We start from the raw sequence: 14,211 nt of genomic DNA, 5'->3' as shown, positions 1-14,211 counted from the left end.
TATCAGTTCAACAAACACTTTAGCATGTGCCTTACCATAACTGTGCTTAACTCCCACTGCCATGGGACTCAAGTGTGAGCTTAAGACCTTTTCTACATCACTTTATATTATTTATTATATCATCCTCTTACTTCCCCAGCAAACATCTGGATGCTGCCAAAATGTGCTCGGGTAGAGAGGCAGAGTAACCCTGGAGGTGGCAAATTAGAGGGGCTGCAGCCAGGGCAGGGCTGGGATGCTCCTGCTGTGAGGAAGGGGCACACAGGGGCTGTCTTGGCCAGTGTTCTGCAGAGCTGTGGGAACAGGGGTATGAAATCACTGCAGCCATGGTCAGGGCCCAGCAAACCCCAGGGGCCTGTGGTCCTCGCGGGCGGCGCGAGCACGGCTCTGCCCAAGGTCGCATCTGGAGTGCAACGGCTCCAAATCATTTTTATGGGTGATAATAAAAATGTGTTACCACATAATCAACACAAAACAGTGGCAACGGTATCCTTTTCATTAAAACAACATGTTTTAAATGAGCACTCTGCTGATAAATGCTGTAAAAGCTGTAAAGCCATGCACAGGATAATCCAGCATGCAGTTATAAATTGACTATATATACTTTGCAGTCATTAAGGCTCAAACCATAGTAACAAGTTTATTTTCCCTGGGCACGAAATGATACAGGTCAGGAAGTCTCCAGACTTGAAATTGCTGAGAAATTCTAGTTTTTATGATTAGGACTGAAGAAATGCCCAAATGAAATAAAACAGAAAGAGGAGAGCTCTCACATCCGTGAGATCCACAGAGCCAAGCTAAAGAAGGAGAAGCACAAGGGATTTAGTCACTTTCAAAAATCTCAAACTACACACAGCTCTTTCAACAAGGAGTGTCCTCTCACAGCTCACACAGCACAGAGCACAAACGGGCTCCTTACACATTATTGCAATAGCACTGGAGCCATTCATCCACTTTCTGTCACGTTCTGTTTTTCTTAAGGCTGCCATTGCTGTAGTCAGGGGACTCAAGGAGAATTCCCACTTTCATTAAACAAAAAAAAGAAAGTTTTGAGCCCTCTGAGTAAACTGCTGGAAAATGATACCACAGAGGCTCACAGCCAGAAAGAAAATTAGCAAAATGTGCAGTGTATTAAAGTCTCACTACTAAAATCTTGGGATTTTCTAGTCAATAGGGTTGAGGTAGAGAGAGGGATAACATCAAGGGAAGAATGTGTGGTTTTCACACGGAATCCTCATTGCAAGCAGTGCCCACCTGTGCTGCTGCTACAACTTCCAGCACAATAGTTCTGCCTCCATGAAGAATGGAGGCAGAAAACATGCTCATGCCACCAGATAAATGAAGTATGTCTTGCAGCCCTGGATGATGTCACTCACCAGCCAACCAGGGAAGGCAGAGAGGAGGGCAATGGTTGCTGCCTGTGGTGCCAGGACAGCAGATCCCTGCAGGACACAAAAAAACCTCTCCTCCCCACCTTGCAATGTGCAGTCTGAGTTGAAGGACAGCCTCAACTCAGCAAAACACTCAAACGTTTGTATTTCTGCACGTATGGAAGAAAAAACTCAAATCAGCCTAAATGGCCGTGCTGAACTGGAGCCTCTGGCAAGAGAGGGTTTGTCTCTGGCTCAGACCCCATGGTCAGACAGAGTTGAGCTGGGTCAGGAGGGTGGAAAGGACTGAAACGGGGTCACCTCTGCTGCCAACAGCAGCCTCAGGAGCCGCTCAGAACGTGGGGACCATCCTGCCCTGGGCAAGGCTCAGGGCCAGCACCAGAGGCTGTAGGGTCACCCTGGGGCTCCCAGACCCGCCAGGCTCCCAGGGCAGGCTCTGGCTCCTGCTCCACTCCCAGGACTCCAAGCCTGGCTGTGGATCCCGCTCTGCTCCCGGCCCTCCGTTGTGTGCCTGGAGCTCAGTCCCAGCTTACTCAACCCACCTCCTCCTTTTCCATTTGCCAGCATAAACTTTCTCAACTTCAGACAAATACCTCATTTCTTGCGTCAGATCAAAAGCTCAGGCCAGGGACAATGGAAATGGGAGGACGGTTTTCATCTTCTTGAGATGTTCAGTGTCAGAGGACGTTTTTTGGCTTTCCAGAACCCTGTTTTTGTTGTTCCCACTCATCAAAAAAAGATTTCACAAAGGCAGCCTCCTCCCATCATCTGTCCTCTGCTCACATTCCTGATGTCCTGTAACTAGGTAGGTGTTAGAAACAAGGGAAGAGCAGCTAGGCTTCCAAAGATTTAAAAGTTGATATGACAGGGCTCAGGATGCTTTTTTCTTTGGATACAAATCCAGATGGATATTATTAATTAATAAATAGGGGATATTTGGTCTCTTGAAGCATCGGTGGAATGAACTCCCTTCCATCCTTTTCTAAAGAGGAGGAAAAGAAACTGCATGAATCCAGCTCATCAGCTAAAAATTCCAGTGTAAATTAAGATTCCCTTGATCTTGTAGAGACACAAGCTGATTAATAATGGTAAATCACATAACTTGTTGGACAGATCTTTCTTCATAGCAAATTATTTGGCAATCCAAGAGTTTTTTAATCCATTATCAAGACAGATCTAAATAGGGAGTTTGACAAAATGTGATGGGGAAGGTCTCTCTCTCATAGCAATGTGAACACAAGGCACCAGCACAGACACAAGTGCTTGGTTTCAAAAGCCAAAAGACATCCAGTAAATGTCCACCAACATCTGAGGAACTGGGTGCCCAGAGAATCTGGGTGACTTCAAACTTACATCATCTTAGAGGCTTTGGCCAAAGGGACAAGATAATTAGTGCATGGAAGAGTTGTTGTTGCATTGATAAATCATGGGGGGAGCACTAGCTGATGTCAGTGCAGAGTAAAAGCGACTCAGTGCAGAGTAAAAGGTGAGGTTTGTGTCATCAGATAATGCATGGAAGACAGAAACATGGACCAAAGGCTTCTATCAGGTACTTCTATCAGAACTTCTATCACAGTTCTTGTTCCTTCTACAAAGAGAACTACCAGATTTCCAAAATCAGGATGGAAAATGCAACTCTTTCCTCAGCAGGTACCTTCTGGAGGGGAATCAGGGCAGAAAGACACAAAAGCCCAGCTGCCCTCCTAGTTCAGATGAAACACAGGCACTGTTCAGCAGCTCCTCAGACCCTCGAGGCTTTGCTTGAGAGAAGAGCTGGAGGGAAGAATTGGCTGTGCTCCTGCGAGCACTGGGGAGCTCCTCTGAATGTGGTCCCCAGTGGGTTTTACTCTGCTGCTGAGACCCCCAGCCTGCCACAGCTGGCACCCCAAGGAGCCAGATGTGGAGAGGATCCAGCAATGCCCAGTACACAAAGCACACAAGGGAGCTCAGAGTGAAATCAGATTTGCTGTTCCTGTAAAACACCAGATAAAAAAATACATGGGAGCTATAACCTTCCACCCTCAAAATCAAATAATTCCTCTGTCCCAGGTATTCCTGAGGCCTGCTGGGGATGTAGGAGTGCCAGGGATGTGAGCCCACACCAGCCTGAGGTGAATTTAGTCTTGAGCAAGTACCTCCTGTGCTCAGCAAAGCCTTTGGGATCAACTCTGCTTCCCCCAGGTGAGGAGGGATCAGCTCAGGGATTCTTCTCAACCAGGCTCAGATGCCTCGTGTGTTATTCTCCTCCACAGAGCTCTAAAAGCTGCTGGGAGAGAGCAGAATGAGGGAAAAGATGAGGATATTGGGCCTTTTCTGGCTCACCTCGGTGCAAGTTGAAAGAAAAAGGACCCAAAGTCATTTTTATCTCACAGTGGTACTTTACTTAGGAAGCTCCCATAGAATTTCTGATAACAATCAAGTGGAAATTCAAATGTTTGGACACCAAATTACAAAAGGATCTGAGCACATCCCTTGGGCTCCTCACACACCTCCCTTGATGAAACCTACTGTTTGTCCTCAAACGTATTTATCTTAAAAAAATCAAAGCTTGTAGCCAGTGTTCCCAGGTATTAAACACACCAAAAGTATCTCCTCATGCAGACACAGGATTTGTTTGACAAACTTGAGTTGTGTGTCAGGAAAAGAGAATTTTGCAAAGTTATTTTATGAAAATATTAAATCCATTTGACTAAAAATGCCAAACTTGTAACTAAAAGACTTTGTGGGAGGGAATGGTGGATGAGGAGGCCTTTGCAGTCTTTTTGTTGTTCTGGCAAACGATTTACAGCATTGGCCAAACACATGGAACAGTCTTGGGGGACAGACTGCTCCTTCAATCCAACAGTGATAAGAAATAAGGTCCAAAAATTGCTAGACTTTAGGAGGAAAGGATTTCAACCATCATTCTGAAAGACAGCAGGATGCCCAAATGAGAAAAGGGTCCGTATCCAAACTGCCTCATCTTCAGGATTATTGCAGAGCAGCTAAAAAGCAAGAGATGGATGCAAAGTTACACAAAAGTTAGTTTGCCCACACAGTTTTTATTCATGGCTCCTCCTTGTAAGAATCAGTTAGGAGGTTGCATTTTATTCTTAGGGACATTTGAGTCATTGACTGACCGACAGAAACTCAGCGTTAAATTAGAAATTTTACAGGGATTGATTCCACGTTGTTACTGCTACCAGAAAGCAGCCAGTTTTTATATAGGTACCTGTGAAACAGCCCAAATTCTCCTTAAATTCAATGTACTGCTGGAGCTGGAGAAACAGATTCTGCACAGAGCCATTAGGAAACCTTAGGGATTAATAATAATAATAATAATAATAATAATAATAATAATAATAATAATTGTTATTGTTATTGTTATTGTTATTGTTATTGTTCTAAACTATACTAATAATACCAATACTAATACTACTAATAATAATTTTTTTAAAAATAGTAATAATAACTAGGACACCCTCCTGTTCAGAAAGGAAAGGAAATACCTGCTCATAGCTATCACATACAGAACACGGAAAATCCATGGAAGTCCTTGAAGTATCAAGCAACTGCTCATGTCCACCCTGCAGAGCCAGCAGCAGCCTCACAGCCAAGCAGTTCTGGTTCCCCTCCCAATCTCTCTGCCATGTCACAGCACCATGAAACATTTGTTATCTTCCAAATATTTCTCCCCTACAGCAGGGAATTGTTTTATTGTCTATCAGAGAAAGACCAAACCCATAAAACATCCCAGACAGCTGCCAGTATTTCATGTAACTGCCTGGGAGAAGAGGGAAATACAAAGACATTTCATACAATGATCACATTAAAACTCCAAGCAATGATGTTTTACCATCCAAAAACATGGGTAGTGAAGGTGCTGTTGGTAATCTCTCCTAAATAAATGGGCTGATTTCAGAAAAATAGCAATGAATCGATCAAATTCTGTGCACTGCACAAAGATTTTCTTTAAAACCTTTCCGACTCTTCTGTGTGGGGAATCACATTACAGGGGCTGTTTTCATGCAAAAACTATGCATGCCATTTATCAATCACACAATGAATCAATCAGACACTGGATATGTAATGCTATCTCCAGGCATTAAAGCTGTAAGTGAAATGCCACGAGCTTCACAAGAGCTGTGTCAGGAGATAAGGCTGGCTTAGATCAGCTCAGATCAAGCACTGCACTCCAACTCCAGCCCAAACCTGGGATTAATACTGTGCTGCCCAGAGCTCTGTGGTGGTGCTTACTTAGAGAAACTGGGCCAGAAAAATGAGCAGGAATTTGTGTGCAGCTGCCTGCAGCCCTGCCAGCCCTGCCTGCAAATCTGCCAGCCCCACTTGCAGCCCTGCCTGCAGCCCTGCCAGCCTTCCTGAGGTTGGTCTGGGCTCAGTCCTGTGACACAGGAGGGCAGCACCAGGCTCAGGAAATTCAGGAAGGGCTGAACACACTTCCCACTAAGGGGCTGTGCTGGCTAGTGAAACCTTTGCTATGAAATAAATGCAGGGTTTGCTCTTTGTGAAACGTTTGCTAGGAAATAAATGCAGGGTTTGCTCTGCTGTCCCACTAATGAGGCTCCCATGGGGTCAGGGGTATTGTGGGGGTGTAAACGAAGATGTCACAGGAGAGAAAAAAGGGTTGGCACGTTGGGGCTTGGGGAGGGGGTACTTTTCTTCCAGTCCACACCATTTCTTGTCCTGGAGCTCAGGATGGTCACCATCCTCCCTGGCATAGGTCCTGTGCTCTGTAGATTTCCAGCTCAGCACCATCAATCGAGCTCTCAGACCTCTGGCACTCTGTGGGTCTGGTGAGCACATCAACTCCATCCTGGGGAGACAGTGTGGTAGCTGGAAACAGGAGATGAGGATGGAACCTGATTCCATCTGCCTTCACCTCCCTCCCTGCAGAAACACCTCCTACAGGCACAAGGACATCCTAGAGCAGCACAGGAAGGTGTGAGGCACGTGAAGAGTTGGTTCTGCTGCAGCTGAGCCATGGCTCAGCCTCCCTCCTCCCCAAGGGCAATAAAAGCTCTGGTCCCTAATGAGTCATTTTTCATTCCATTTGCTCTGTGTTTATTTTTGCTTCTCACCTTCTGATCCAACTCTCATATTACTAAAATCAGAGAGTTACTTTTATTACCTCATTTGGACACTGATCTTACAGTTTGGATGAACCAGCTCACCCTTGTAATAGGAAAGATGAGACCATTGCTGGTTATATCACTATTTTTAGGGGGCTGCTATAAGCTGAAGAGGAGGGGGGAAAGGAGAAACCTCAGGCTGGTCTTTCCCCTTGCCATCCCCTGAGCTCACCTTGGTCATTCTGGGCTGAAATTCAAAAGAGCAAAAGCAGCAAAGTGCCTCAACTTCAGCTCCCTCCAGAGGGAGCAGCACTGTGGCAGGAAAATCCAGCTCTGCTCGTGGGGAAGATGAAATTCCACATCTGCCTTTGCAAAACAAACCTGCAAAAATCTGGTGGGAAACAGCCTCTGGCACTGGCAGAGATGTGTGTGCCCATCCCATCCTTCCTGTGCTCCTCAAAACAGCTCCAGGTTGTTGTGGTGAAATGAGACATTACAAGAAGGACAGCTAAGAGACAACTTCACATCCAGATCATCCAGCAAAACGGGGATATGCCTCCAAAATCCAGAGCAGGAATTCAGGCACCACCAAACAAACATAAGCACCTTTTAAATGATGCTGGCTATTGTTAAATAATAACAGCTGAGTTCATTAGATTGCTACAGAGATCAAACTGAACTTAAATTAACCTTGAGAAAAGGGGGAATCAGCATATTTCTCCTGTGTACAGCACCAGCAGTCGTGTACTGTTGCTTCACTCTCTGTTTCATTACTACAGTCAATTTTTGCAAAGCACCCACAGCTTTTTAAACAAAGTGGAAGCCAAAAGATTGATAAGGACCTTGCTGGGCTGTGTTGCAGAAGGTCTCCTTGCAGACACATGGTCTTTAGTACTTCACAAAGGAAAGCAGTAACTCATTTTTCTCTGTAAAAGTGAACCCTTTTGATGAGCCTTGCTCCCAGCTTGGGTCTGTGTGGGAGCAGAGGGAAGTCAGGAGGAAAACCATCACAGCAACAGCACCAACTGCCTGACTGCAGCACTAAATCAGACACAGCACGCTCTGCCTGACTTCCCAAAGGGGCTTGGGCAGGTGGAACCTCCTTCCCCCTCCCCAAAGTCCTGCCAGGCCCCAGCTGAGGCTGCCATCAGTCTTTACACCTTGTTACCCACACAAGAGCTGAGCAGCCCGAGCCAGCAGAGTGGGGAGTGATGTCAGGGCAGTCTCTGCTTGTCCTTTTCCAGGGAGCCAGACAGGGAAAATCCTGGCCAGCGAAGAAAGGTACAGCTGGCCACAGCCCGGGAGGGAAGGGCTGATGCACATCTCCCTGAGGCCAGGCCTGTGGCTCACTTGCATTCAGGACTGCACACACAGGGGTCACTCAGCAGCCCCTCTGTCCTGCCCTGCCAGAGGACCCCCACTGCCAGCCCCTGCTGCTCCGACAAACAGCCCAGCTCCCTTTTGTCCTTTGCACTACACCAGTTGTTTCCACTGGAACAATCCTGATCCCCAGAACTTCATTCCCCCCACCCCTTCATTTTCCTGTAGTGAAATAAAACTGTGAAGGCTTTGAGGAGGCTCCAGACTTCATTTCAGCACAAACAATTCCCAAATTACCATAATGTCACGTACTGGCCTCAAAAACACCACACAACCACCACCTCCCTCCACAAAGGTTTCTCCCTAAATTCTTTTATGTCATTGATAAGCATCAGTTAATGAATAATAACAGCAGTAAATGCCTTAAAGGGACCAAAGCATGATAAGTAGCAGCCAGGAGTGGGCTGTCACAGGAGGGACCACAGATCAAAGGGGAATGCTGACTCAGCTGCTTTGTTGCTAGACTGGAACAATTTATCTGAATCCCAGTAGGTAGAAATTAAAACTATTTGTAGGAAAAAACCAAACCTCCACAATGTGAAGGTCTCCCCCTTATATTTGCCTCCACTAAACTATGCATGAGAGCCTCCCATCCTTCAGAAAAGGGATAAAAAAGCAGGACAAGATTTCACTTGAGGAAATACAGCAGAGCTGAGGGAGGGCAGGTGTGACAGGCAAACAGTGACAAATAAACATGATGGTCATACTTGGCAAGGTATTTCTGAGGTCTGAGCATTATTTTGGAGGAGCTGGGCTGAGGCAGGGATGCAGCCACATGGGAAGGGGAAGGGAAGGAGCAGGGCCAGAGGCAAACAGTGCCTCATTTTCTGGGGCAGAGCCACTGCCATGGAGAGAGGAAGAGGCACCTGATCTCTCCAGGCCTGCCAACTCGATGTAAAAAAAAAAAAAAAAAACTTCACCAGAAACTCTTGGAAATTTTGGTGGAACAGGAGAATAAAGGCAGCTCCTTACCTTGGCCTCCAGCGTGTTCAGCCTCTCAGTCATGTCAGCGAGCCTGGTGCAGTTCATGCATTCTAGAGAGAACAAAACACAGTGATGTCACACTGCCAGCTGCTCTGTGGCTCACCCACGGCTTCAGGCTGATCCCTTTGATCCAAGGCACATCGAAAAGTGAGTCAAGATCAGTTATGGAGCAAAATAAATATTCAAATCCACTGCACAGGTCACCAGCCACAGCCACGTTACATGAACCTGGTTTGGGGATGTTTAGTGGGGCAGAGTGTGAAAATAAGTTCCCAAAATGCAGAAGGCAGATGAAATAAAAATCAGTTTTAAGACTTTTCATGCTGGCAACCAGCATGACCTGCTGTCACAGGCAGAGAACTTGTCCTGCCACCGGTGCAGGCTGGCGTGGCACCTGCTCCCACCTCACAAGACACCAGGCTGCACAACCTCCACTCCCTTTAATGCTCTCCCCTCTACTCTTTTCCCGCTAAGATACCAATGAAAGCAATGCATACACAAAATGCCCATGGCTGTGGAGTCCTGCTCCATCCCTGGGCTCACAGGGATGTTTCCACTCCCAGACAAATGGGACACAGCATCCATCTCAGTGACAGCCTCAAAACAGCCTCAAAATCCAAGGCAGATCCGAGGGCTGATGCAGCCCAGAGCTGCAGCACGAAGTGGTTTCCATCCCACTTTGCTGCAGGGGAGCAGCAGACGGTGAGCAGCCACCAAAGGAGTCCCGACAGGAGACCTCAGAACAAACAGTGCTGAAGGAGCTCTGAGTGCCGCTTAAAGTGATTGCTCCCTCCAAAGGACATTCCTTGTCTAAACACAAGGCCTGCTGCTTTACCTCTGGTTTCATCTCAGCAATTTTGAAGTGAGTGAAGGAGGATAGAGCCCTGAACAGAGATTTAATCAACAAGGTGCTTTCCCAGTGCTTTGCAGCAGTGTGGAACTGCCCACTCCCAGCTCTCAGAGAAGCTTTCAATGCTGGACCCCTCACCTCTCATGACTTCTGAAGCCCAGCAGCTGTCAAAAAGGGAAAATGATTTACAGCGTGGAACATTTCAGAGGATAAACCATCCATATTCAAGTGATGAATCACAGCTCACGTCCCATAGAGCAGAAACACATCTCTGTGTGGGTTTTGTGCTCCTTAAGGGCCTGTTTGCATTGACTGGCCATGGAAGTATTGAGCTCTGGTGCTTCCACAGGGCTGGGAATGTTGTCCTGTAGTTCCTGAGCCCCTAACAGACTGCTCTGGTGCAGCTGAGGCTGCAATGAGGCAGAGGATGGTGGGGAAACCTAAAGCTTCCCTATGGCAAGGAATGGGTGACCACGGATTTTGGCCTGAGTGAACACCCCAACACCTGGGCTCTGCTGTCCCCCCTAACAAGCTTTGTCCCCTGTTGCCCAAGGCCCCCCAAGGGACCTCTGCAGTCTCCAGCCCCAGACACTTGCTGGCTTTGTGGAGCACACTGCATGCCCTGGTGGCTCTCAGCCACACAAAGATTTCAGTACATGGCTTGGAAGAACAGGAAGCTGGGCTGTTCCAGCCTGGTGATTTACAGGCTAAAAAGATTGTTTGAATGCTAACAGCAACCCACTGCATCCACTTTCCAAAGGAATTCTCACATTGGCCCTCTATGAGGAGCTGTGTAGCTTCCTAAAGGAGCCAGACATAGATTTTCCACCTCATAATACACAACATTTTGCAGAAAAAGCATCTGATGCTTCAGGAACACTCAGATGGAGGGATTTCCTCAAAGGTCAATACTGACATGGACTTTCTTTTACCCAACAGCAAATAACATTTGTTTATTTTTATTTTCTGCAATAGATCTTGGGCAATTTCCTTTGGCTTGAATCGACCCATGAACATGCAAGTGCCATAAGTGCACTGTCCTGTGGGGAAGGAAATGGGTGAGGCTTGTTTGGTCTGGATCTGCTTGTGGTGTGTGAAACAGGGAATTGGTTTCTGTATGTATCTGGCTTCAGGCTTTTGATCTTGCTCATCCCCACAGAAAGATAAGACTGAATAAATCCAGTGCTCCCAGGAGCCAAAAGACACAGCAGATGTGTTACAGAGCAAATAAAATACAGAGTCCTATTCTCACTTCTGCTGGCTTGCACATATTAGTAACTCCCACAGGTTCAGAGAGACTGACTTGAACTGCCTGAAAACCATCTCTGCATCTCTGAGATGGATTGACCACTTCAGGTCCCTCTGGAGAGCTCAGCTCATTAATAAAAGGTTTGTACCACCCCTGAGCACAGGGGTGAATCAACCAGCTCCCCAGGGGAAGGACAGGGTTCAGGGACAGCACCAGTCCAGCAGCTCTCTCTGCTCTTGAAGAGTGTCTCAAAGAGCCCTCTCAGGTGCACTTGCAACAGAAAAGGTTTGATTTAAATGGACAAAGTGACAGAAGAGGAGAGAAGCCAGCAGTGTCACTGCATGTGATATTTGTACTAATATGATCTTCATGTCAGTGATGTTGAAACAGGCAGAAAACACAGCCTGGGTTAGAAAGAGAACTACTTAAGTTCAGGCTGGATTTGATCTCTGATCCCTTCTGTTGTGAAATGCCTGGAAACCCAGATCCACACCCAAGGTACTTAGACTGGGCCCAAAAGACATTTAAATAATCCAGAAAGTGGATATCCTAATGCAAAAGACCTTACTAAGGCGAGAGTCCTGCCAACAAATCCATGTGACATTTATTTATCTGAGCAACAGGCAGACAAGGCTTCCAAAGGCAGAGATGAATGCTCAGGGCTGCAGTGTCAGACACTCCACTCAAAGCTCCCTCACAACACACCAGGGACTGTCCAGGGGCTGGGCTCCACAGCTGTCCTTGCAGAGACTCAGAATGGTGGTGACAAATCAAGCTAATAAATATCTTCCCTAACCACGATGCAGTGAAGTATTTAGTGTCTAATCTTGATGGTTGGTGGTTCCAAGGCCTGGGACTGTGAAGCTGAATTTTCTGGTCACGGTGGAAGCAATCTGTGTTATTTAGAAGAGCTTGAGAATCTCACATCATTATTTCTCATGGAACAAATGTAACACTGGGGCAAATGCACACACTCTTTGACCTGGGACTGCAGAGCAGACGCTTTCCATATCTGCAGAAATCCATCACTTGTTGCTACACAGAACCACAGTTTATTTCTCTTCTATTCCTAGTTGGCAGATTTGTATTTTTCCAGCTAAACTCTGAGAAAGGAGTTGTGATTTCACTCTATGAATCCCAACCTCAAAACACATGGTGGGATTTGTTTTAGAAATATTCCAGCAGGGAGGATAAATAATTGAGATAATGAACAAGAGACAGTACCAGCATATCCCGTGACACCCAGTCTGTCTCCACGACGTCTCACAGTTACTGTCCCATCTCTCCCTTCCCATTCCTCCTTTCAGCTGGAATGCAAATGGAAGGACAGAAAATTCTAATGCAGAGGAGAGGTGCAAGACTTCACATGCTAGAAAATTACAACCCAGGTACTCTGTACCAGCTGTGACCTCCTTAACCCTGACACAAAGGTTGATAGGTTCAACCCATCTTTGATTAAAGATCAGCCTCCAGTGCTGCAGCTTTGCCAACAGGTATCAGATCTGTGCCTGAGCTTCCAGTCTGAACACACCCCTGTGAGTGTCCTAAAGCAGTGAATGATGACTTCAGGTCCCTTGTTAATCTGGCATTCCTGCTTTGTATAATTTCATTATTAAATAGTTGCACACTTCAGCTTCTCAAGCCTGAAAGCCCCACAAGTCTTCAAACTCCTCACTCAAATCCTAACAAGAACAGTGTGGTAACAGCCTGATACCAACAGGGCTCTAATGATTTCAGCACAGTTATCACAGTGGCACTGAGGGCAGTAAAAGAAGAACCAGCCCAGCTTTCACCATGGGGCCACAGGTCAGTTTTGTGTGAAAAGGCAAAGAAACCTCTTGGCACCTCTGCCCCATTTCTCAGCTCTGACAGCCCACACTCATTTGTACACCCAGAGTCTCTGCAGAATATTAAAAGAGCTTTTGGTTTCCCTACAGCCAGATGCTCAGTAGATATAAATTGCACAGCTCAACTGAAGTCAAGGGATCAAGGCTCTGTCTCTCTTTTTCTTGATGGATTGCTCCAAAATTTGTGTTTCAGAGGGGAGGCGGAGGAGGTGGTTTATAGCATAGGAAAGGGGAGAGAATTCTGGAATCACAAAGCCTTTGTTTAAACAAATAAAGTCTTTGCAGCCAGTTTTTTTCAAGACCATATTTTGCTATTACAAGAAACTTCAACCTTGCAATGAAATGGGGCATAGCACACAGGCAGGCTCGGGGACATGAGAATCACATCTGCAGCTCATGCTTCAACCTGCTCAGACTCCAAACAACACACTTCCCTCCTCCCAGGATCATTTTCCTTTCATCCATTGTTAGCTTAACGTAAAGGAGCTGTAAAGGATCCAGGGTCAAAGGATGAAAAAGGACCAAATGTAACATATATGCAGAGAAACAAATGAAATACTTGATTTTTGCGACACAACTTGCTTGGTAGTTCTTCCCTCTCTCCATCTGATCTAGTCCAGCCCTTCCATTGCATGGCCATGCACAAAGAGGACAGGCTGGGTGATCCCCAGGGCAGGGGAGCAAACCAGAGCTGCAAACAGCTCATGTTGGAGCACTGGGAAGGCAACAGCAGCAGCACAGAACTCAAAACAGCTCTGACTGTGCAGCAACTGCAGCATCAGCTCCTGCACCACCACAGCCACTGCCCTGATAAATCAGTGACACACAGCTCGAGAAGGTCCAGCTGGAAGAACATTTTGTCTGTCAAAGTAAGCAGGAGACCAGCTTTTCTCAGCAGATACCTTCCCCTGGACAAGTTCAGAGCAGTTTCTGAGCAAATCTGGAAGAACTCAGCTAAATTCACCCAGTCAACCATGTTTCTTTGCAAAGAGAGAAGGATGAACTCAAAACTCCCAAGGGAAATAGGAAGCACCTTTAACTCAGTGAGCACCCAGGATCTCATGCACTAATGTTTGATTTGACACTCTTGAGAGAAACCACCAGACCACTGACGCCTCCATCCCCTTACTGCCACACACATATGCACACTTTAGCCAGAAAAAGAACAGTGGCACAGGAGGAATTTCAAGTCAAATTCCACAGCAGAAATATGAACACGGATCTTCTGTGCCTACCTAGGTGGCCCTCAGCTGGGGGACAGCCAGCCTGGGCTTGCATCTCCACCTCTCTTTAATTTGTCTGATTTGACCCTTCCAGCCTTTTTACATGGTTACTGAGTTTCCTTAAGTAGTTTATGGTTCTGGCCCTTTGCAAAATCTTTCGCCAGTGCTTGTGAAGGATAGCAGGCCCAAACCATAAATCACAGCCAACCTGGGATCTG

At 46.5% G+C, this 14,211-nt stretch overlaps 1 protein-coding gene across 1 annotated transcript in view; it reads right to left on the bottom strand.

The window, feature by feature from the left end:
• The window catches only part of COL26A1 (collagen type XXVI alpha 1 chain), a 168,535-nt gene that overhangs the window by 32,312 nt on the left and 122,012 nt on the right, over window positions 1-14,211 (bottom strand). Inside the window, exon 4 of the mRNA XM_068210229.1 lies at window positions 8,813-8,874. Within this exon, the coding sequence (XP_068066330.1) occupies window positions 8,813-8,874 (62 nt within the window). The remainder of the gene's footprint in view (window positions 1-8,812; window positions 8,875-14,211) is intronic.

The sequence above is a fragment of the Anomalospiza imberbis genome, chromosome 20 (assembly GCF_031753505.1).
Source record: "Anomalospiza imberbis isolate Cuckoo-Finch-1a 21T00152 chromosome 20, ASM3175350v1, whole genome shotgun sequence".
NCBI lineage: Eukaryota > Metazoa > Chordata > Aves > Passeriformes > Viduidae > Anomalospiza > Anomalospiza imberbis.
Note: the sequence above shows the minus strand (reverse complement) of the source record. Positions and strands in the feature narration are given on the sequence as shown.